Here is a 21,721-nt window from a genome sequence, read left to right as displayed (position 1 = left end):
GGACCCCGCTCCCCAAGGCTGGTCCGGCACCTGTCAGAAACTCAGCCTGATGTTTTCAAGGTGGGATGGGCCAAGGGAGGTGCGGGCCCTGTTGCGGGCGGCAGCATCCCTGTCTGGCCTCCTGCCTAGGCCGGGGGTGGGGGGGCTCCCGCTTGCTGGGAGGCAGCCCCCGTTTCTAGTGGCCGGCGTTCCGGCTGGTGATTTGTGTTATCCAATTGGTGAAGAGATTTAAAATTAAACTGCGAAGGATCTGTTCCCTCGGCTACAAATAGAGAAGTGTACTCGCAGGCTCCAGAAGCTGTGTGCACCTTAGCATGTTCAGAGTCAAGGCGGAGAAAGGACAAGTTTTAAGTTTTCTCTCTCTCGCACCTATAACACGCATGTATATGTGGGGTCTCGTGGCCATTCTTAGTGTCCTGGGGCTGCCGTAATAAATAACCACAAAGTGGGGGGCTTAAACAACAGAAATGGGTTCTCTCACAGTTCTGGAGGCCAGAGGTCCAAAATCAGGGTGTCAGCAGGGCTGTGCTCCTCCAGAGGCTCCCCAGGAGAGGATCCTTCCTTGCTTCTTGCAGCTTCCGGAAGCTCTGGCATTCCTCGGCTTGTGGCTGCATCGCCCCAGTCCCTCCTTCTGTCTCCACGTGGTCCTCTCCGTGTGTGTGTGTCTCTGTCTGCTCCTCCTCATCTTATAAAGACACCAGTCAGTGGATTAGGGTCTGTCCTACTCCAGTATGATCTCATCTTAACTAATGTGAGCTTCAGTCTCCAAATAAGGTCACATTCCCAGGTACAGGTGGTTAGGACATGGATGTAGATTTTGGGGGGACACAATTCATCCCACAACAGATCCTCCACCAGGCAGGCCCCCTGGCCCTCAGTGAGGCCCCCTGAGAGGTACAGTGACATAGCCACCTTACATTCAAGCACACGGGGATTACCTGGGTCACGGTGAGGCCAGGGGCTTAGCTGAATGTGGGTGGGGTCTCTGCCGTCTGGGCACAGAGCCGTGGGTTTTGTGGACAGGCACTGTAGGCCCCTGGTGTCCGTGCATAGGCTCACTGCGTCCCAGTCACCATGTGACACTTCCTGTGTGAGAATCATTTGAGCACTCTGCCATCTTGCCAGGGAGACACTCCCAGCCCCATGTTGCAGATGGTGAAACTGAGGCCAAGTGATTACAAACTGGGCTGTAGTCCCGGGCCAGGCAGTGGCAGGCCAGGGGCAGGGCTGGGCACAGACACAGGCCATGTGCACACTGGACACTCCCTGTTTGCCATCAGCCTTACAGCAACCCTGGTGGAGTGGGTTGCATGGTATCCCCCAAACACCTATGTCCAGGTCCTAAACCCCGCTATGTGACCAAGACCCAATTTAGAAAAAAAGGTCTTTGGAGATGTGACTAAGTTAAATATCTTGAGATGAGATCATCTGGAGTAGGGCGAGCCCTGAATCCAATGACTTGTGTCCTTCTAAGAAGGCCATGTGAGGACAGAGGCGGAGATTGCTGGGATGCTGCCACAAGCCAAGAAACACCAAGGATTACCAAGAGCCCCTAATTTTCAAATTAAGATAAAATTTACCATATATTTTTTTAGAGATTCATTTGTTTTACTGTAGAGCAAGAAAGCAGGCATGGGGTGGGGGAGGGGCAGAGAGAGAGAGAGAATCTCAAGCAGACCACCCCCCGCCCGCCAAGGGTGGAGCTTGATGTGGGGCTTGATCCCACGACCCCCAGATCATGACCCGAGCTGAAACCAAGAGTCGGACGCTCAACCGACTGAGCCACCCAGGTGCCCTAAAACTCACCATATTTAAGTTAACAGTTCAGTGGCATTTAGTGTCTTCGCAATGCTGTTGTAGCCATGATGTCTGTCTAGTTCCAGAACATTTTCATCACTCCAGAAAGAAACCCTGGCCCCATGAGCAGTCACTCCCCACTCCCCCCCACCTCTTTGCTCTTAGCCCCTGGCACCCACTAATCTGCTTTCTGTCTCTGTGGTTTTGCCTGTTCTGGACATTCCATATACATGGAATCACACACAATGTGGCCTTTTGTGTCTGGCTTCTCTCGCTCAGCATAAAGTTTCCAAGGTTCGTCCACGTCGTAGCGTGTGTCCGAGGTTTATTCCTTCTTATGGCTGAATGATATTCCCCTGCTCGGATGGACCACGTTTTATTTACACCTTCATCCTAGGGTTGTTTCCATCCCTTGGCAGTTGTGAATGGTTCATCTACGGTTTATGCCACTGAACTGTTCACTTAAATATGGTGAGTTTTAGGGCACCTGGGTGGCTCAGTCGGTTGAGCGTCCGACTCTTGGTTTCAGCTCGGGTCATGATCTGGGGGTCGTGGGATCAAACCCCACATCAAGCTCCACCCTTGGCGGGCGGGGGGGTGGTCTGCTTGAGATTCTCTCTCTCTCTCTCTCTGCCCCTCCCCCACCCCATGCCTGCTTTCTTGCTCTACAGTAAAACAAATGAATCTCTAAAAAAATATATGGTAAATTTTATCTTAATTTAAAAATTAGGGGCTCTTGGTAATCCTTGGTGTTTCTTGGCTTGTGGCAGCATTTGTTTACCCCTGACCTTCAGTCTCCCCACATCTGTCCCTGTCTGCCCCAGTGTTCCGGCCCCGGAAGCCGGTGCTCAGGAAGCACCTGTGAGCCAGGTGTAGATGCAAGAGGCCCTGGAAGGGTGAGCGTCCGCCCTCCCAAGGCCAGCAGGTGTAGAGCTCTGTCCGGCCGTGGGGCTCCCCAGCCTCGGGGCACGTGTAGCACCACCACAGCACAGTGTTCAGGGTCAGGGGACTGGCTGTGGCACGTTCAGCGCAGCGTTCCCAGCGATGGGCCTGGTGCCTGCTGGACGGAGGGCGTTCTGGGGGACTCTGGGGCATGTGCTTTTGCTTTGGTGTTTCCTGGCTTGGGGCCCTTTGGGGGTGGGGTTGCCTAAAAGAGCCATGAGCCCTGGATGGTCAGAGGGGCTTCTGAGCAGGAGGGATGCGGAGCCCAGATGGAGGGAGAGGGTTGCCCCCTGGCCGCCATCCCCTCAGAGCCCCTGGAAGGCAGGACGTGAGTCAGTGTGTCAACAGTCGTGACATCCCGCATCACCTACAGAGAAGCGTGCCTCAAACACAGGTCCCCAGTGGCATCCTCGGGGGCCCCCTTGTCCACTTTGCGGAGGCCGACGCGACGCGGTAGTGACAGCTGTTAGGTCTTGGGCTGGGGCAGAGGTGTGTTGTTTTTTGTGTTTGCTGGACGTCAGTTTCATTTTCACGTTAGAAGGAAGAGGTAGGGCGCCTGGGTGGCTCAGTCGTTAAGCGTCTGCCTTCCGCTCAGGTCATGATCCCGGGGTCCTGGGATGGAGCCCCGAATCGGGCTCCCTGCTCCACGGAAGCCTGCTTCTCCCTCTCCCACTCCCCCTGCTTGTGTTCCCTCTCTCGCTGTGTCTCTCTCTGTCAAATAAATAAATCTTAATAAAAAAATAAAAGGAAGAGGTAATGGGGTGCTGTTTGGGGGGTTGGGTTTCCTGGTATGAGCTTGGGGTTCAGGGCCCACCCACCTGGCCTCAGCTTCCCCTGAGCAGGGGAGATGGCAGCACCTGTCCTGGCTCAGGGGCGCTGTGGGTATGCATGTAACAAGGACCACACACTGGGGGGCTTACAACAGCAGGAGTTTATTATCCCACAGGCTGGAGGCCAGAAATCTGAAATCAAGGTGTCAGCAGGGCCATGCCGTCTCCGAAGGCTCTGGAGGAGGATCCACTTGCAGCTCCTGGGGGCTTCAGCGTTTCCTGGCTTGTACCTTGTGACCCCAGTCTCTGCCTCCGTCTCCACATGGCCTTGTCCCTGCGGGTCTCTTATAAGGACCCTTGTCTTTGGATTGAGGGCCCACCCGGATAACATAGGGAGATTTCTTCATCCCAATATACTTACCTTAATTTATATCTGTAAAGACCCTTTTTCTAAATAAGGTCAGTCACAGGTTCCAGGGGTGAGGATGGGGACATAAGGTTTCAAGGACTCAAGTGAACCCACTGCGTGTATCTGAGTTGACCCACATTGAGTGCTCAAATGACACCCACATGAGGTGGGGGGAGGCACCGGCTGGATCTTGCTGTTACTGTGTTGTTGACTTTGTCGGTTTAGGGGCTTCCAACCCTGTTGCCTGCCCACCCCCCACCCACTTCACCTTTTCACGGGTACCTGCCCCTCCCATCCTCGTGCCCTTTTTTGGGGAGGCCTTCCTGGAGCTGGGGATGCCCCTCTGTCTTGAGTATACCGGGCTGATGTCTGTGACCTGCTGTCCATATGTGGGATCATACTCCCGCCACTCCCCCGGCAATCTTGGCCTGAGTAGGGGGAACCTCCTTTCTAAACTCTGTGGGGCCTCTGCACCCCAAGCATCCTCCTTCCCCAGCTCCATCCAAGTGGGGTGTCCCCCCCGTGGTCTCCAGGGAGCCTTCCCCATTCTCACAGAACCCCTCACTGTCCAGATCATTGCACTGGCCTGTGTTTGGGTTTGTGTCAGCCTCTGGCCGGGAGGGGATAACATGGAGTGTTGGACCCTGCTTTGAGCTCAGGTGGTCTTGGTCACTCGTTATATGGTTCTCCACAGCCCTTCCTTTGTTCTGGAGAATTCCTCTCCTGTCCCAAGGGGCATTTATGGGGCTGCTGGCTACCCTGCTCCCCCGCCTTCCCCCTGCACACTCTGGTGTCCAGCCCCACTTGGGGACGTCCCTGGAAAGGGAGTGGCCCGGCCTTACCTCGGGTCTGCCTGAACCTTCAGGGATTGATCTCTGCAGGGGCTGCCTTCCCTCCTCTCCACTTCCTGCTTGGGGGTGCGTGTCCTCTGCTCTTCTCCAGAGTGGAGGCTCCACCCTGGCCTGGCCTGATCCTGCAGCACAGTGTAGCTCCTTGCTCTGATGACTGACCGTGCAGGAACATCTTTGTGCATAAATCTGCATTTTGGATGATCTCCCTCAGGAGAGCTTCCCAGAAGTGGAATTACTGGGTCAGAGGGCAGGAACGTTGTTCAGGTTCCTTACAGACCCTGCCAAATGACTCTCCAGACTGCCAGCCACCAGTGTTGGGTTGAAGAGTGTCCCCCGCCCCCAAATTTATGTCCAACCAGAACCTGTGAATGAGACGTTTTTGGAAATGAGGTCTTTCATATGTCATCAAGTCAGCGTGAGGTCGACCTGGAGTCGGGCGGGCCGGGCCCTCAATCCAGAGACTGGTGTCCTTACAAGAAGATAGCACAGAGACACACAGGCAGAAGGTCGTGTGAACATAGAGGTGGGGGTCGGACTGAGGCGTCTACAAGTCCAGGGACACTGTGGACTGCCGGCAGCCCCCAGAAGCCGGGAGAGAGGCCTGGAACAGATTTTCCATCAGAGCCTCCAGAAGGATCCAGCCCTGCCCACACCTTGATTTCAGTTGTCTGGCCTCTGGCGTGGTGAGGGAATACATTCCTGTTGTTAGAAGCCCTCTGGTGTGTGGTCCTCTGTCACGGCAGCCCCAGGAAACTCGGAGAGTGCTGGAGAGTGGGAGTGGACAGAGAGCCTCTGGGGCCAGGGTCCCTGCCCTTGGAGAAGCACCCCTCTCCCGGTGCCCTGCCACCCGCCCTCTCCCTCTTTCTGGCTTTCTTTGTTTTTGTTATGAGGCGAGGAACTTTATTAACCTTGTTCTGCACTTTATTCCCAGGCTTCTTCAGCTTAATTAGCTGTACAGAACGAGCGGTGGAGGAGCAAAACCCGGAAAGAGCTTCAGGGTCCAAGCGGTTTGGACTTAAAAATATCAGAGATCTAGATCTTATCAGCTCCCGAAAGCAAGTCACACTAGGACGTAGTCATAACCAGCAGCTCCAAGTGACTTGTTTAAGCCTGATCTTTAGAAGTGGACTTGATGCCGTTTGCCTTCTTCTTAAAGCCCCTCTGTCCGTGAGCCCTCCAGCCCTGTGGCCTCCCCAGAGCCTCTTGGCGGGCCAGGGCTGGGCAGCCCCTGTGGAGGCTGGCTGGGAGAGCTTCCAGAAGTCACAGGTGAAGCCAGCTGCTGCTGGCCCTATGGGCAGGGCCTTGATGTGTGCCCGGGGCCGGCCGTCTGTCTCAGGGGACCCTGGCCAACAGCGAACATGCTCAGCTGTGCTGTGGGAATCTGGCACTCAGACAGATGGGGGGTGAGGTGGCTCTCGGGTGCTGGTCATCCTGTCCCCGTGTGGGCCAATCGGCTTCCTCTCCCGTGGCCACCATGACGTGGAGCCAGGGGGAGCAGATAGGTGGAATGTAAAAAGCCATCTGAACAGTGCGGGGTCGTCCGTGGCCTCCAGCAGGTGAAGGTGGAAGGGGGCCTCTGTCTGATGTTGGCTGTGCTGGTGGCACTGGGCTTTGCTTTGGGGCCTCGTGTGGACCCCACCAAGTATCGTCCCGTCTCCCGCTTGGGGCCCTCACGCCTGCCCCGGGCTTGCCTGGGCTTGTATAAGGCAGAGGTGGGTGAGTGAACACTAGATCCCCCTGGTCTGCTGTGCATAGCCCCCTGGGGGTCCAACAGTGATGTGCTGCGGCCCTGCAGTCAGTATGTGGGTCAGGGAATGGGGAGGGGGGTCATGCTGCCCAGGCCCCTATTCACTGGATCCCACCCCAGCCCTGTAGGATGTGGGGCCCACACACAGACCAAAGGGAGGCACGTGTAGCCGGGGCTGAGCTTTGTTTTCGGTGAGACCCCACATCCCTGTCGCTCCACCTAGTGCAGTCCCCAGGACCTGGGGGGTGGGGTTGGCATGAGGTCATGGATGGGTGCTCCCATGACCTAACAGGGAGGCGTGTCTTGGGGATGGGCCCTTCTGTAGCTGCTAATGTGCCGAGACTCCCCTGCCTGGTGAGCCCACTGTGGTGTTACCAGCCCCTGAGTCACCATCCCTTGTGCTGCCCTGGTCTGGGCTCCAGAGTCGCCTGCCCTGCCCTTCTGCAGTGCCTGCCCATCAGAGCTGGCCTGGCCTTGTCCTTCCTCCCTCTCTCCCTGGGTCTTCACTTCTGCCCGTGCTGTTCCCTCTGCCCAGATCCTAACTAGCTCATTCTTTGAGGGTCCCCATGGTCGACTCTCCTGGACTGTTTAATTTTAGGGTCCCTCGTTGCCCTAAGCTTGGCTCTGAGTAGCCCTGCCTCCCCCTGGGCCCCCATGAACTCTGCTCTGCAGCAGTTTGTTTCCTGGGGCTGCCATAGCAAAGAACCGTAAACTGGGAGGCTTAAAATGACAGAAATTTATTCTCTCACAGTTCTGGAGACTAGAAGTCAGAGATCAAGGTGTGGGCAGCGTTGGATCCTTCTGGGGATCCTGAAGGGGAATCTGTCCCAGGCCCATCTCCCAGTTTCTGGTGGCTGCCAGCAACCCTTGGGGTTCCTTGGCTTGTGACTGCATCACCCTGATCTCTGCCTCCATCTGCACATGGCCTTTTTCCTGTCTCTGTGTCCTCTTCTTTTTTAAAGATTTTTTTTAAGATTTTATTCATTTATTTGACAGAGAGAGACACAGCGAGAGAGGGAACACAAGCAGGGGGAGTGGGAGAGGGAGAGGCAGGCTTCCTGCCGAGCAAGGAGCCTGATGCGGAGCTCGATCCCAGGACCCTGGAATCATGACCCGAGCCGAAGGCAGACGCCCAACGACTGAGCCACCCAGGCGCCCCTAAAGATTTTTTTTTAAGTCATCTCCACACCCAGTGTGGGGCTGGAACTCACCACCCCAAGATCAAGAGTCGCATGCTCTACCAGCTGAGCCAGGCAGGCACCCCTGTGTGTCCTCTTCTTATAAGGACACCAGGAATAGGATTTAGGGACCTCCTTAAAACCAGGATGATCTCATCTCAAGAGTCTTTACTAATTACATTTGCAAGAACTCTATTTATTTCCAAACAAAGTCACGTTCTGAGGTTCCAGGTGGGTGTGAATTTTGGGGACCACTGATCAGCCCAGTGCAGGGGCTGAGCTGATCTACCTCAGGCTGTTCCTGCTTTGTCACACTCCCTTGCAGCTGCCTGAGCTGCTCTCCAGGTACACTCTCACCTGTGTGCCAGCCCATGACCCCACTAAGTAGGCGCATCATTTTATATTTGGACAGTGGCATCCCTGATTCTCCACGCATCATGTCTCGGTAGCCTGGCAGCCCCGGGAGCATGCAGTGTTTGTCACCCTTACCTCACTGACTCTGGGGCTCTCTGGGGCCTGAGAAGGTCTCTCCTCGTAGGCCGCCGCACCCTGCACCCTGTGGGCTCCTGCTGGGACACTCCTGGGGTCCCTGGGTTTTGTCTGGGACTGGCTAGCTGTGGGTGTTGCCAGAGGACTCCCGCGGAGGTTTCCCATTCCAGATACAGCTCTCAGTGGTCACTTCCTGGAGGTAGGCACCGGTGCCTGAGGTGCCCACGGCGGCCTGGCAAGCAGGGCTGTAGCTGTTAGGGCAGGCCGGCCCACGGGGCAGACACCGGCAGGCAACATACCCGTGAGGGCGTGCTGTGCGCTGAATTGTGTCCCCCAGATTCATACGTGGAAGCCCTAATCACCAGTGTGATGGTATGTGGAGATGGGGTCTGTGAGGAGGAGGTGACTCAGGTGAATTGGGGTCATAAGGGTGGGGTCCTGATCTGATAGGACAGGCATCCTTATGAGAAGAGGAAGAGCGAGGAGAGGGCGTTCTCTCCACCCACACGCACCACCCGGAAAGGCCGCGTGAGGACACGGAGAAGGTGGCTTTCTGCAAGCCAGCAAGCGGGCTCTTACAGGGACAGTACCCTGGTCTCAAGACTTCCAGCTTCCGGAATTGGGAGAAATAAGCATCTGTTGTTCAAGCTGCCCCAGTCTGTGGTATTTTGTTACGGCGGCTGGAGTAATGCAGAGGGTTATTTTAGAAGTAGGGGGTCATGGAGAGAGCTTCTTGAAGAGGTGATACTGAGCTGAAACCTAAATGATGAGAAGGAGCTCCATGGAAGGTTCCAGAAAAGAGTGAGTTGGGTACAGGGGCCCAGAGGCAGAAAGAGCTAAAAGGGCCTTGTGGGCCTTGCTGGAGGAAGACCCTGGATTGTAGCTGAGGCCCCCTCCTGTTGCCGAGTGACCTCAGGGAAAGCCTGTTGTCCCTCAGTGTTTCAGTTCCCCCCCCTTGTAAAATGGAGGTGAAGCCATGTCTCCCCATCTCAGAGCTGCTGCAAGTCCCCACCCAGGTCTGGCTCGCAGCCGGCTGGCAGGGCCGGGGTCTCGTTCACAGGCAGAGAGGCCCCCGTGAGCCAGCTGTGCTATGCTCAGGCCCCGAGGGACCCTTCACACATCCCAGCCGGAACGTCTGTGCTCAACAGCCGCCACCAGCAAGGGAAACAAAACGTGCTCACAGAGGACCCTCTGATTCAGCCAGGGTTGGGAATTTGGCAGCGGCCGCAGAGCCTGATTAAAGGCATTCCGAGGCGCACTCGGTGTTTGTGTATCTGGTTCTGTATTTACACTTTGGGAACGAGTGAGGAGGCAGCTGGGGAGTGTCTCAGTCGGCCAGGGGGCCGGGGGCAGGGGTGACTCAGCCTGGAATCCACGCTCGGCCACACGCCTGTGACGCTTTCATTCATTCCCTCATTCATTCAGTATTCCGTCCCGCGCTACTCCAGCGTACCAGCACGCTTCCGCGGGGTCAGCCGGGCGCTCCTCCCTGCAGAGCCCTCTCGGGCCCGCCAGCCAGGTGGGGCTGGGGCAGCAACGGACTTAAGAATTAACTCACAGTGTACCAAAGACCGAACTCTAAGATCTAAATCTAGAAAGCTCCTGGAAGGAAGCATAAGTGTGAATCATCCTGGACTTAGATGAGGTGATGGGTTTTTATTTTTTTTATTTTTTTTAAAGATTTTATTTATTTATTTGTCAGAGAGAGAAAGAGCACACACAAGCAGGGGAAGCAGCAGGCAGAGGGAGAAGCAGGCTCCCCGCTGAGCAGGAAGCCCGATGTGGGGCTCGATCCCAGGACCATGACCTGAGCCGAAGGCAGACGCTCAACCGACTGAGCCACCCAGGCGCCCCGGAGGTGATGGGTTTTTCGATATGACAGTAAAACAATAAACAACAGGGGCACCTGGGTGGCTCAGTTGGTTAAGCGTCCAGCTCTTGATCTCAGCTCCGGTCTTGGTCTCAGGGTCGTGAGTTTGAGCCCTGCATTGGGTTCCACGCTGGGCAATTCATTCCCTCATTTACTCTTAGCCATTTACCCAGAGATTTGAAGACAGGGACCCAAACAGTTACCGGTACTTGCCTGTTCAGTCGCAGAAGCACTAGTTACAATGGCCAAAGGGTGGAGACAACCCAATGTTCATCAGCAGCCGAATTGGTAAACAAAATGTGGTCCATCCCTATAATGGAATATTACTCAGCCACAGAAAGGAGCGAATCCCTGGGATGCCTGGGTGGCTCAGTGGATTAAGCGTCTGCCTTCTGCTCAGGTCATGATCGCAGGGTCCTGGGATCAAGTCCCACATTGGGCTCCTTCCTCGGCAGGGAGCCTGCTTCTCCTCTGCCTGCCGCTCCCCGTGCTTGTGCGTGCTCTCTCTCTCTTGTACAAATAAATAAAATAAAATCTTTAGGGGCGCCTGGGTGGCTCAGTCGTTAAGCGTCTGCCTTCGGCTCAGGTCATGATCCCAGGGTCCTGAGATCAAGCCCCGCGTCGGGCTCCCTGCTCAGCGGGAGGCCTGCTTCTCCCTCTCCCACTCCCTCTGCTTGTGTTCCCTCTCTCGCTGTGTCTCTCTCTGTCAAATAAATAAAAAATAAATAAAAAAAATAAAATAAAATCTTTAAAAAAAAAAAAAAGAGCGAATCCCTGATACATGCTGTAACATGGATAAACCTTAAAAACATGGTGCTGAGTGAGGAGTGCCTGGCTGGCTCCGTCGGTAGAGCATGTGAGTCTTGATCTTGGGGTTGTGAGTTCAAGTCCCACATTGGGCATGGAGATTACTTTTTAAAAAAGAACCAAAAAAGTCATTGTGCTGAGTGGAAGAAGCCAGTCATAAAAGACCACATGTTATGTGATTCCATTTAGGGTGAAATGTCCAGAACAGGCAAATCCATCAGACCAAAGGCAGGGTGGTGGTTGCCAGGGGGAGGGAGATGGAGAGTGACTGTGGGGATGGGGTCTCCTTTTGGGGTGATGGAAATATTCTGGACCTGGATGGAGGTGATGGTTGTATATAACGTGGCATATGTACTGTATGCCACTGAATTGTACATGCTAAAAGGGTTCATTTTATGTTATGTGACTCTTACTTCGATGAATAAATTGAGAAAGACCGAAAAAGCAGTCACGGACCTTCCTGGTGGGGCACGTGTGCGTGCACAGCTGTCTCCCCCAGAGCCCCAGGTTTCCGATCCTTTCCAGAGAGTATTCACTCTCTACCTTCCCTCTCATGGGTGGTTCTTTGCCTCTCTCTACTTGGGCAGCTGGCCATTCTCCCTTGGGCCTCATTTTACCTGAGGAGGTGAGGGGGGCAGGTAGTCCTGTGTGGTTGCGGGAGGAAGGGACTCTGAGTGCATCCTACACTCACATGTTCATCCAGACAAAGGTTCCGCCTGTGGATGCCAAGCCACTCCATTGTACCAGGGTCCTTGTGGGGCTGACAGTCTGGTGAGAGGAGATGGACCTCAGTCAGGTGGGTGTGGACAGTGAGCTGTGGAGGAGGTGATCCTGTGGAGGTGAGGGGCACAGTGTTGGGCTGACCCAGTGGAGGAGGTGGTGCCCGTGCGAACACCCCGAGGCAGTGCCCTGCTCTGGTGGTGGAGAGCAGAGGGCCAGACCATGCAGCCCTTTTTTGGTGTTGGGGGGGGGTGGTATTAGGGTCCACTTGGAGCACAGAGCTCCTCCCTGGCCCTCTGCAGCCTGGCCCCCACGCCTGCCTTGGCTTTGCAGAGGACAGAGCTCAGCCTTCAGCAGGTCCGCTCCCCTTAATCTCATTAGAAGGCCAGCCAGTTGCCACGGCGATTGCTGGGAGGGGTGAGGGGTGGGGGGGAGCCAAGGCCAGCTTCATCTATAGAGTGAGGACTGGGAGGAGCTGGCAGGTAGGGGTGTCGCTGCATGCTGTGTGGGGTCCTGGAGGACTGGGGGCTGCCCTGGAGAACTATGTGTGTTTGTCACGCCAGGCCTTTCCAGGGCCGCCGGCCCCCATTCCCCAGCCTTGTGGCTTCCCCTCTGCCTGGCTGGTGGATACTGCCAGGGTGGAAGGGGGGCGGGGGTGTGTCCAGCAGGCCAGCAGAGGGTGTGGGCATGGACAAAGGTGGGGGATGTGCACTGTTCTGGGGGAAGGGAGGCAGTCCAGGCATGGGCTGTGTCAAGAAGTGGGGGTGGCCTCCCTGGAAACAAGGGTCCTCGGGCTGAGGCAGGACCCCAAGTGGCTTTTTACAGAGAGACTGTGTTGGGTCCCACCTTGACGGAGTCAGTGTGGTAGACTTGTCATCGGATCGGTGCTCTGACTGGAGGCTCCCAGAGGAACTGGTGTGCTCTCATCCACGATGCCACGTTGTCTCTGACACTGTGGCACCAGCTGCCTGCTGGTCTGCAGGGTCATGCAGGGGTCAAGTTCCAGAAGTGGAGTCCGTGCCCTGCTCGGCCACTTCTAAGCTGGGTGACCTTGGGCAGTTCCCTTACCTGGCCAGTCTTGCTTTTCCCATCTGGAAAGTGGTGTGTGCTGGTGCTCCCCTCAGAGGGCCTCTCTTGGGTTGACTTGTATCCCCCCAAAACCTGTGTCCATGTGTTTACCCCAGAATCTGGGAATGTGACTTTATTGGCAGGAGGGTCTTTGCAAATGTAATTAAGGGGCTCAAGATGAGATCATTCTTGATTAGGGTGGGCCCTGAATCCAGTGACAGGTATTATAAGAGAAAGGAGAGGGAGAATTGAGGCACATGCAGGGAAAGGCCATGAGGGGATGGAGGCGGAGGCTGAAGGGATGTGGCCACAAGCCCAGGAGCCCTGGAGCTGCCAGGAGCTGGGACAGACTCTCCCTCAGACCGTCAAGAAGGAACCAACCCAGCCCACACCTTCATTTTGAACTTCTGTCTCCTGAACCATGAGAGAGTAAATTCTTACTGTTTTAAGCCACCCTGTTTGTGGTCTTTTGTTACGGTAGCCCTGGGACACTGAAGGTAGGACTATTGTGGTAGCGTAAATGTGCTGGGAAGGGCTCTGTGCCCATGGCGGGGGCTCAGGGACACCTGGAGTGCCATCTGTAATGCTTGGCATGGGGAAACGTTGAGCGCAGGGTGGCCAAGGTCTGCGCTGAGCTTCGTGGCCATCGATCGTGGACGGCGTCAACCCTGAGATACCTCTGTCCCCTAGGGCCTGATGCTGCTTGCTTAGTCGGTTCAAATCTGAGAGCAAGAGGGTTTGAGAGGCATGGACTGGGAATATTGTTCTGGAAAGATCCGAGGCTGCAGCAGGCTGGTGGGAGGTAAGGCAGACACGTGATAGTACTTACTGGGGGTCCAGCATGACCACGCATGGTCCTGGCACCAGACACAGTGTGACCAGCAGACCGTGAGTCTTGGGTCCTAGCCATCTGGTGGGGACCAGATAGGAATGGTGGACAGGGTCCTGGAGCAAGGGTATTTCCAGTGCAGCAAACCTGATGAGGCACACTGGAGGCTTCACACAAGTGGGTCTGGATCGGCCAGGTGTGCCGCACCACCGCCACTTTCCTAATTTTGCCCCAGTAAGGCAGGAGGGTGGCTTTAGGGGAAGCTGGCTGAGGGGTGTTGGGGAACAGTGTACCATCTTTGCAGTTTTTCTGTAAATCTGAAACTTCTGTGATGAAAACTTTATTAAAAACAATACAAACCAAGCTAGAAGCTGATGTGATAGTGACTTGGAGGGGCTACTCCTTGGGTGGGGTGTCAAGGAGGCCCCTGTGGGATGGGCGTGGAAGGGGGGCTGTCACAGGCCAAGGCCCTGGAGGTGCATAAAGTCAGGGTGCTTTGGGGCCAAGGAGTGGGGAGAGCGGAAGATAGGGAGGTTATGGCAAAAGCATGGGTAATGGGGCACCCACCCACCCTCAGCCCAGGCCCTCTGAATCTGGCGTGGAGTCCACTCTCACAGTTGGGAGGCCGGGACTCCTACTCCGGGATATCCAACCACAGGCCACAAGCAAGGGGGCGCCCTGAGAGATGCAGGTCTCCTATTAGAGCATGTGGCCTCCAGCACCTGATGGCCTTGTCTGGGCCTCTTTGCACTGCCCTTTCCAACAGCCATGAGGATGGGATGGGGGTGGGGGGAGGCATCCAAGCCCTGTTTTGACTTTGAGCCTCTAATTGTGTTGGAAGCTATGTTGGCCTTCAGAAAGGCACTTGTGTGGCCTCCAGATGGGCCTGTCACCTGGCTTGTGAAAGTCGGCCCTTGAGAGCAGGAATAGCGGTGTTCATTCATTAACTCACTCATGTGTTCATACATGTATTTGTTCCATGAGCAGATGCTGCTGAGTGACAGCCCTGGCTTGGATGCTGGGTTTGCGGAGCTCTATTGGTGAGGTTAGGGACAAGTGCCGTCATGGGGGGCACAGAGTGAGGACTGCCGGGTGGAAGGATGCACGAGGGGCTGTGACTTGGCAATAGGAAGAGGCTTGAGTTTCAACATTCAGCAGCTCATCAGGTTCTGCCTGGTGGTGTCACTCTGCTGTCCTTTCTTCCCGTGGGCCCTCTGAGCAGCAGGTTCTTGGGCAGGGCCCCACTTCTCACCTCGGTACCCTGCTCCTGGGGATTCCTGACAAGACCTTGGATGGCAGTCAGCTCCTGCAAAGTTAGGGGGTCCCCAACACCATACTCAGATCAGCAGGTCACTTGAGAGACACAGGACTCACTGGAAGCTGTTACGCTCACAGTTAGGGTTTATGACAAGCGAAAGGACACAGGTTACGGTCGGCAAAGGGAAGGGGTGTCTGGGGTGGAGACACCCAGGGCGTTCTGTGCATGGAACTTCTGGGTGTCCCCTGTCTGTGGAGTCTTGTGGACAGCTTTCACTTCTCCTGGCAGCAGTGTGTGACAACACGCATGGTGTACTACCGTCCAGGGATGCTCCCTGAGCCTCGGTGTCCAGGGTTTTTACTGGGGCTCACTCACACGGACCCGGCGGACTGCCACACGGGTGATCTCCGTCTCTAGCCCCTGCAGGGGGCGAGCTGATTCCACGTGGCCTAAGACCCCCTACCCTAAATCACACCCTTGGCATAGACCACCCAGTGTGGCCCAAGATCCCAGGCAAACAAAGATAGTCTTGTCAGGCAGAATATTCAGAGGGCTTCCACCTCTCAGGAGCTGGGGACAGAGGCCAGACTTCTCTAGGCCAGGTGGACACTTTCCTGTGCTGCCAGTATGCAACCAGGGACAGGCACAGGGTCCCCCAAAAGAAGTGCAGGGCCCCACACACCTTCCACTGCAAACCTAGAGGCTGTCCTCCGAAGCCTGACAGTCCTGTAGCAGAGTGGGGAGGTGGGCGGGAGGCCGTTGCTAGAAAGAAAGGCTCAGACAGAGGTGGGGCCTGGGAGGGTTGGTGTCATGGCAGTGTGCGAGCATGAGCATCTTCTCAGTCCCCGGTCCTGTAGATCGTCCCCAACACCAGGCTCTTTCTGGCCTGGAACATGGAGGCTTTGTGGAGTGCTTGGACAGGATGCTCGGGCTCCCTGAGCTGACAGTTCAGCCTGTGGTGTAAGCACTTTCTGTGTCACATGGCAGGCATTCCCACCTACTCCTGGACAAATGGGAGGGGGAAACCGAGGCCACGAAGTGGGGGGCCACATGGTTCTTGAGAGTTGGATGCAATGTAGGCTTCTGCCACAAGGAAGCCTGTGGGTGTCTTGGGTCTGAGGTGACTTGTGCCCAGGCAGGGGTGGGGGCCCCACCCTGCTTGGTCTCCCCCTTCCCCTGGCCGGAGGCTGACCTGTTTCATCTAGCATGACTGTAGGGTGGGAGGGACACAGTGGGGTGTTCCCAGTGAGGTCTCCAGCCATTGGAGACAGATCCTGGGCGGGCCCCACAGACCCCAAGAACCACCCGGAAAGGATGGAACAAGGTCAGTCTCCCTCCTGACTCCACCACAGCTCGCAGGAAACAGCTGTTTACCTGGGTGAGGTGCTCTGCTGGGCGGGCAGCCAGTTCCTGAGCCTCACTTCCCCCTCCAGGATCCAAGGCCCCCCAGGAAGCAGGGGCCGGTGTGGGAGAGCGGGGCGGCGCGGGCAGCCAGCTCACGGAGCGCTGCCAGGAGCTGTTTGTGAGGGAACGTGAGCCGGCCTTGTTGTGTACACAGTGTCGACCCTAGCAACCACCCCAGCCCGGGCCAGAGCGGACGCCCATCCTCCCTGAATGCCCGGCCACCACCCCTCGGACACGACGCCTGCCTCCAAAGGGGAGTGGGACAGGCGTCGTGGACCTTCAGCCCTGAGGGCCACGAGTGGCGCTGACCATGCCAGGGACATCTGCTGTTGGTCCCAGGAAAGTGGAATCAGTTATTCAAGGGAGAGGAGGCCAGGTCCCAGCCTCACCTCGAGGCAGCCTTGGCCAGTCAGGGAGCTGGGCTCCTGGGTCTGAGGTGTGGCCCAGTGGGACAAATCCCCATGTGAGTGACGGGTGGAGGTCTGTGCAGGCATTCGGCCATCCCAGATGAAGGCCCTCCACTGGGCGCAGCTCCAGGGAGGCCAGCAAGAGAGGCAGAAGGAGGCTGGGGGCTTGGGCAGGCCCCCTTAGCACTCAGACAGGGTCTGGCCAACCCACTTGCCCTGTGTGTGCTGCCGGAGGGATCACACATCACGCTCTTTGAAAGTCAGCACTGTGCTTCTCAGACGGTCCCTCGGCTTCAGGCCATTGGAAAGACAATTTCTCCTGTGTCCGGGCGTCCATTCACAGCCTCTGGCCTGTGCCCCGGGAACGCAGTCTTTGGCTGTGATAAGAAATGGCTCCCCTGGGTGGGTGAGGGGCCTCCTCCACGGGCTCTAGGCTCCGCGTCTGCCCGATGCTCTGTTGCTCATTCACAAACCATGCAAGTGAAGCAGCAAGGCTCCCCCAGGTTCACGGAGGCAGTTCCCCACAGGGCCCGCTGCCCTGCCTAGGGAGAGCTGCCTGGGGCACCTTGGCTTTCTGATTCTGCTGTTTTGGGTGGAGAGACACCTGGCTCCTTTGAGTATCTGAGTCACAGGGTCCCATATTCTCCGTAACTGGTGCCCTTGACCCCATCGCTTGGTTCCTTTCTGGGAGCCCCCCGGGGTGGCACTGTTCATGATGTGCTGGGGAAGTTGTCGGGCCTGCACTGCAGCTGCTGGCTTCTCTTGCAGCTCCAGCTCCAGAAGTCTCAGTACCTGCAGCTGGGCCCAAGCCGTGGCCAGTACTACGGTGGGTCCCTGCCCAACGTGAACCAGATCGGGAGTGGCACCGTGGATCTGCCCTTCCAGGTGAGCCCCCGCCCCCCCCCAACAGCCTCCCACCTGGTGCACGTCATATCCGGGCCCCACCCTGGCCACAGAGCGAGCACGCGTGTGTGTTGGCCACTGCGGATAGCTGGGGTCACCAGATAGTTGCAGCAGCCCGCCTCCCCCCGCCCCCACCTACTCTTTTCCTGTCCCTGGGAAGGCTTGGCCAGGCCTTGCCTGGATCCCCCTGCCTGTCCCCTGTCAGCAGAGCCCACAGTGAGGCTGTGGTCTGGCCAAGAGCATTTCGGCAGCCGCTACACCTGTTGGCCGGCTGTGCGGCATTGGGAACCGCTCGGGGCCTCTGGGGCTTGGCTCCATCCTGCCTCACTAATCCGCAAGCCCAGCAATTCTCAGAAGGAGGCCCTGTGGCCTGACCCCACTTGTCTGCAAACGTTTCTTGGCAGAGACGCACACAGCGCGGCTCCCGCAGGCCACACGGCCGCCATGCACGTCCTTATCATAAATAATGAGAGATAAGGCCCACCGCCTGGGTGCCGGGCTGGCCTCTTACCCCAGGCTGTGCCCTGACCCTAGTCTGCAGGTGGAAGCAGGGGTGAGGTGGGCCTGGGAGTGGGACCGGGCGCTGGGGCCACCCCCAGCTTGTCTGGCCTCTGTAGGGACAGGTCCACCAGACGGCCACACACCCGCCCCTTTTCTGGGACAGGGCCTCAGAAACAACCACGTCTGTCCATGTGTTGACAGGCCAGGTGGAGCCAGGCCCGTCCTGCATGGAGTTCAGTCCCCCACCCACCCGAGTCACTCCTCAGCTCCTCCTCCTCCCACACTACTGCTGGAATGCAGGAGGGCACTGGCCTGGGGTCCCCTAGGCTGGCTCAGGGTCCACCTGGCTCAGCTCCACATCCCCTGGGCTCCTTGGAGCATGGCCCTCCTCAGATGGCCTCTTTGCTGGAGCAGACACATGGGGCTGTTGCGCCGATCCTGAATGTGCTCCAAGACCCTGACCTCTTTGTCAAGGCCCATCCTAGTTTGAGTTTTCTCCCCTCCTCCTGCCTCTCCCCTTCCTCTGTTTCCCCTATCCCCTTCTCCCTCAAAGGGAGCATCTCTCTGGGCAGCCCCCCGGTATGGCCCTGGCTAGGGCTGGCGTAGAGCCTCCTCGGGCCAAGGGTATCCTGGGACCTGTTGGGCATCCCGCTGGGGGGCCGGATGAGGCAGGAGTGTCTCAAAGTATCGGTTCTTTGCATTTTCAGCCCAGCGGATATCTGGGGGAGGCCCTGGCAGCGGCTCCTGTCTCTCTGGTAAATGAGCCCCTGGGCTGAGGCCTCGGCGTCCCTGGCACGTGCGCGGGTGCTGGGTATCCCTGCGTGGTCGCCCTAGTGGCCTGGCGGGAAGTGTCCTGTCTGCCAAACGGAAGTGGATCCACTCTGCGCCTCCCCCTGCCCTGTGTGGGGAAGTGCGTCTAGTTGCGTCAAGAGGCCCCCACCTGGGGGATCCGAGCATGGGCATCAATGCTGCATGGTTCGTTCCTGTGACACATGCACATGTATGTGTGTGTGGATCCCAGATACAGCTTGGTGAACCGGGCTGTGGCCGGGCCCGAGCTTCTCTCTGCCTCTGGCTCCGCTTCAGCTGCCTTGGTTCCCCCCACCCCCACCCCCCGGCCTTCTAAGCATCTCTGGGAGATGAACAGCCCCTGCCCTCCGGTGTTTGTGCCTGGATGGCAAGGTTCCCACCTTCCCTCAGTCACTGAAGTCTCCAGGCCCAAGGCCTTTTGGGGGCAGAAGTGCAGAAAGACCCAAGCTGGCAGGATTCTGTCTGGGCCAGAGAGAAACAGGGGGCCCCAGACTCCAGGGAGATCGGTCAGCCCTGAACACTGGCCCAGGCGTTCGGACGGGTAGGGAAGAGCAGTGATTCCAGCCAGTGGCAGTCTTCCGGAAGGAAATTGCTTTTGCCTGGCTGCCCAGAGAAGACAGAAGGGCCCAAGGGCCAGATGGTGGGGCGGGGGGACTGGCTGCCTCCAGAGCTGGCTAAGGTTGCCAGTCTCGCCCCAGTCAGATGGCGAGGGGCCCCATGGCACCAGGGTAGGCAGGGAGCAGGCTCCCAGGGGCCCCAGGGGCATGGAGCTGGGAGAGGGAGCAAGGTCTGGCTGGAGGCCTCGTGCCAGCCCCAGGTGCTGGAAGGAAGCCCCTTCCAGCCAAGCCGTGGGCCAGGGCTCCGGAAAGTGCTTGCACTTGGCTCCAGTGGTGAAGGGATGAGGTGGTGGGGGAGGGCGTGGGGGGCTCATCTCAATCAAGCCCGGCCAGGGCTCAATAAGGAGCCTCTGGGGAGCCAGCACTTGGCCAGGTGGGCCCCTTGACGTCCTCGGCTGGAAGCCCTGGGGGCTGTCTTTTGGCAGGCCCCTCCAGGGATGACGTGGGTGGGGAAAGGAGGCCAGCCAGGCCCAGGGAGAGAAGGCGGAGGCCTGTTTGCACCTGGCGAGGCTGGGGGGCGCTTGGGCCGTCTGCACCCCTGGCACCCCAGCCGGCACCGGGCCCCGAGCTTGTGCTGCGCTGCCTGGCCCGTGCATGCCAGCCGCACTGCACGCCTGCCGCCCGGCACCCAGGATCCCCAGCTCGCCCCTACCCTGGCAGTGCTCAGAGGCTGGGGGGCCCTGGCTGCAGGAGGAAGCCCGTCTGGGCTGCAGAGTGGGGACAAAGGGTGTCTCAGGAGTGGGTGGGTGGGCCCTGAGGTCAGATCCTGGGGGCAGAGCTGCATTGGATCTCAGGCCACGGCTGATAACTGTTTGGGTTTCTCTCTCTTTTCTGGTCTCCTTCTCCCCCCCCCATTCCCCCCCCCGCCCAGACACCCTTCCAGTCCTCGGGCCTGGACACCAGCCGAACCACCCGGCACCACGGGCTGGTGGACAGAGTATACCGAGAGCGTGGCCGGCTGGGCTCCCCACATCGCCGGCCCTTGTCAGTGGACAAACACGGACGGCAGATATCTTTTACCCGGAGGACGGAGGGGGGCTGTTGGTGACTGCAGGACCCGGAGTCTAGGTGACTGAGCTGCCAGCTCTGGAGCTGGAATAGGGGTTGGCCCAGCCCTCCAGCGCTCCCGGGCCAGCACTGAGGGAGGGCACAGCTGCAGGGCAACCCTGGCAGAGGCAGTGTGGCTAGCCGAAGAGCCTTATGCTAGGGCAGGGGCACATGGGGACAGAGGCCCCGGGCTGCTGGAGCATGCAGCCTGCGGGGAGGGTTGGGGAAGGTAAGGTCGGACCCACACTGTGTTGGACGCCTGGCAGCAGTGGAACCCAGAAAGGCTTGTGAGCACGGTGTCCACGTGTTGGGGCCATGCAGAGGGCAGCCCAGCCCAGGCAGCCGGGCCGAGGGGGGTCTGAGCCAGACCCAGACAGATCCAAGGGAGGCTCCATTTGAAGACACAGAATTCTCCTCTGCACCTTGGCCAAGCAGAGATCGTCGGGAGTTTCTCCCCCGCCCCCAACACTTGGCCGCCTCTTGGTGCTTGGCCAGCCAGCCCCCCCATCACCAGATTCTGAGTGGCTGCTCTTGGGACCCCCCAGCATTCGAGAACAGAGAAGCCTGTTATTTCCCACTTCTCATTCCCATGGCTGGGGCAGCCCAACCAGCTGGGCCCCAGATAGAGCCCTCGGGCCCCGGGAGCCGCCCTGTCGGCCTAGAATTAAGAGTCAAGACCCAGGTCAGCTGAACGAGACTCCCCACTGCCCCCCACGGGCCCCAGTTTCACAGCCGAGGCCCCTCTTGGAAGGGGCGCAGCCCGCACGTGTGCTTGCAGGGGGTGAGTGCTGAGTGCTAGGTGGACAGGCCGAACCCCGGGGGCTGCTTGCAGCCAGGCAGGAAAGGCCCCCGCCCTGCGGCCCCAGCTGTTTGCAGGCTCCCAGCAGCCTGGCCACAAGGTTCCTGGGGCTCAGGGTGGGGCCTGAGCCAACAGTGCTGTCCCCTTAACTCACACTCAAGCGGACAGCTGCCCGTACGGTACCGTGTACCTCTCGCCGCCTGCGGACACCAGCTGGAGAAGGTCAGTGACCCAGAACCGGCCCTCAGCCCTCTTGTTGGAAACAAAAACAAACTTACATCATGCTTATGCTTGGAAAACCAATATGCAGTCACTTTAAAATGACAAAACTAAGAAGTATCCAGAAGTTTCTAGAAATCATCTCTAGCCGTGTAACGCCAAGGTCATAGCTTTGGAGTCTTCCAGGGATTTTTTTTTTCTCCTTCCATGACTTTTTTTTTTCTTCTTTTATAGACAGAGTTGGGTTTAGGTTGGATATTCAGTATTGTAACTTGCCTT

General features: G+C 57.7%; 1 protein-coding gene across 4 annotated transcripts in view; it reads left to right on the top strand.

Annotated features, from left to right (window-relative positions):
* The window catches only part of CRTC1 (CREB regulated transcription coactivator 1), a 77,537-nt gene that overhangs the window by 25,314 nt on the left and 30,502 nt on the right, over positions 1–21,721 (top strand). For 3 of the 4 annotated variants that reach the window (XM_036093806.2, XM_036093805.2, XM_036093800.2), the window contains exons 2-5: positions 17,315–17,431; positions 18,658–18,705; positions 20,249–20,386; positions 21,384–21,445. In XM_036093806.2, coding sequence (XP_035949699.1) covers positions 17,315–17,431; positions 18,658–18,705; positions 20,249–20,386; positions 21,384–21,445 — 365 coding nt within the window. The remainder of the gene's footprint in view (positions 1–17,314; positions 17,432–18,657; positions 18,706–20,248; positions 20,387–21,383; positions 21,446–21,721) is intronic. The other variant, XM_036093802.2, reaches the window with a different exon arrangement.

The sequence above is a fragment of the Halichoerus grypus genome, chromosome 1 (genome assembly GCF_964656455.1).
Source record: "Halichoerus grypus chromosome 1, mHalGry1.hap1.1, whole genome shotgun sequence".
NCBI classification, from domain to species: domain Eukaryota; kingdom Metazoa; phylum Chordata; class Mammalia; order Carnivora; family Phocidae; genus Halichoerus; species Halichoerus grypus.
This window is presented reverse-complemented; position numbering and strand designations above follow the sequence as displayed.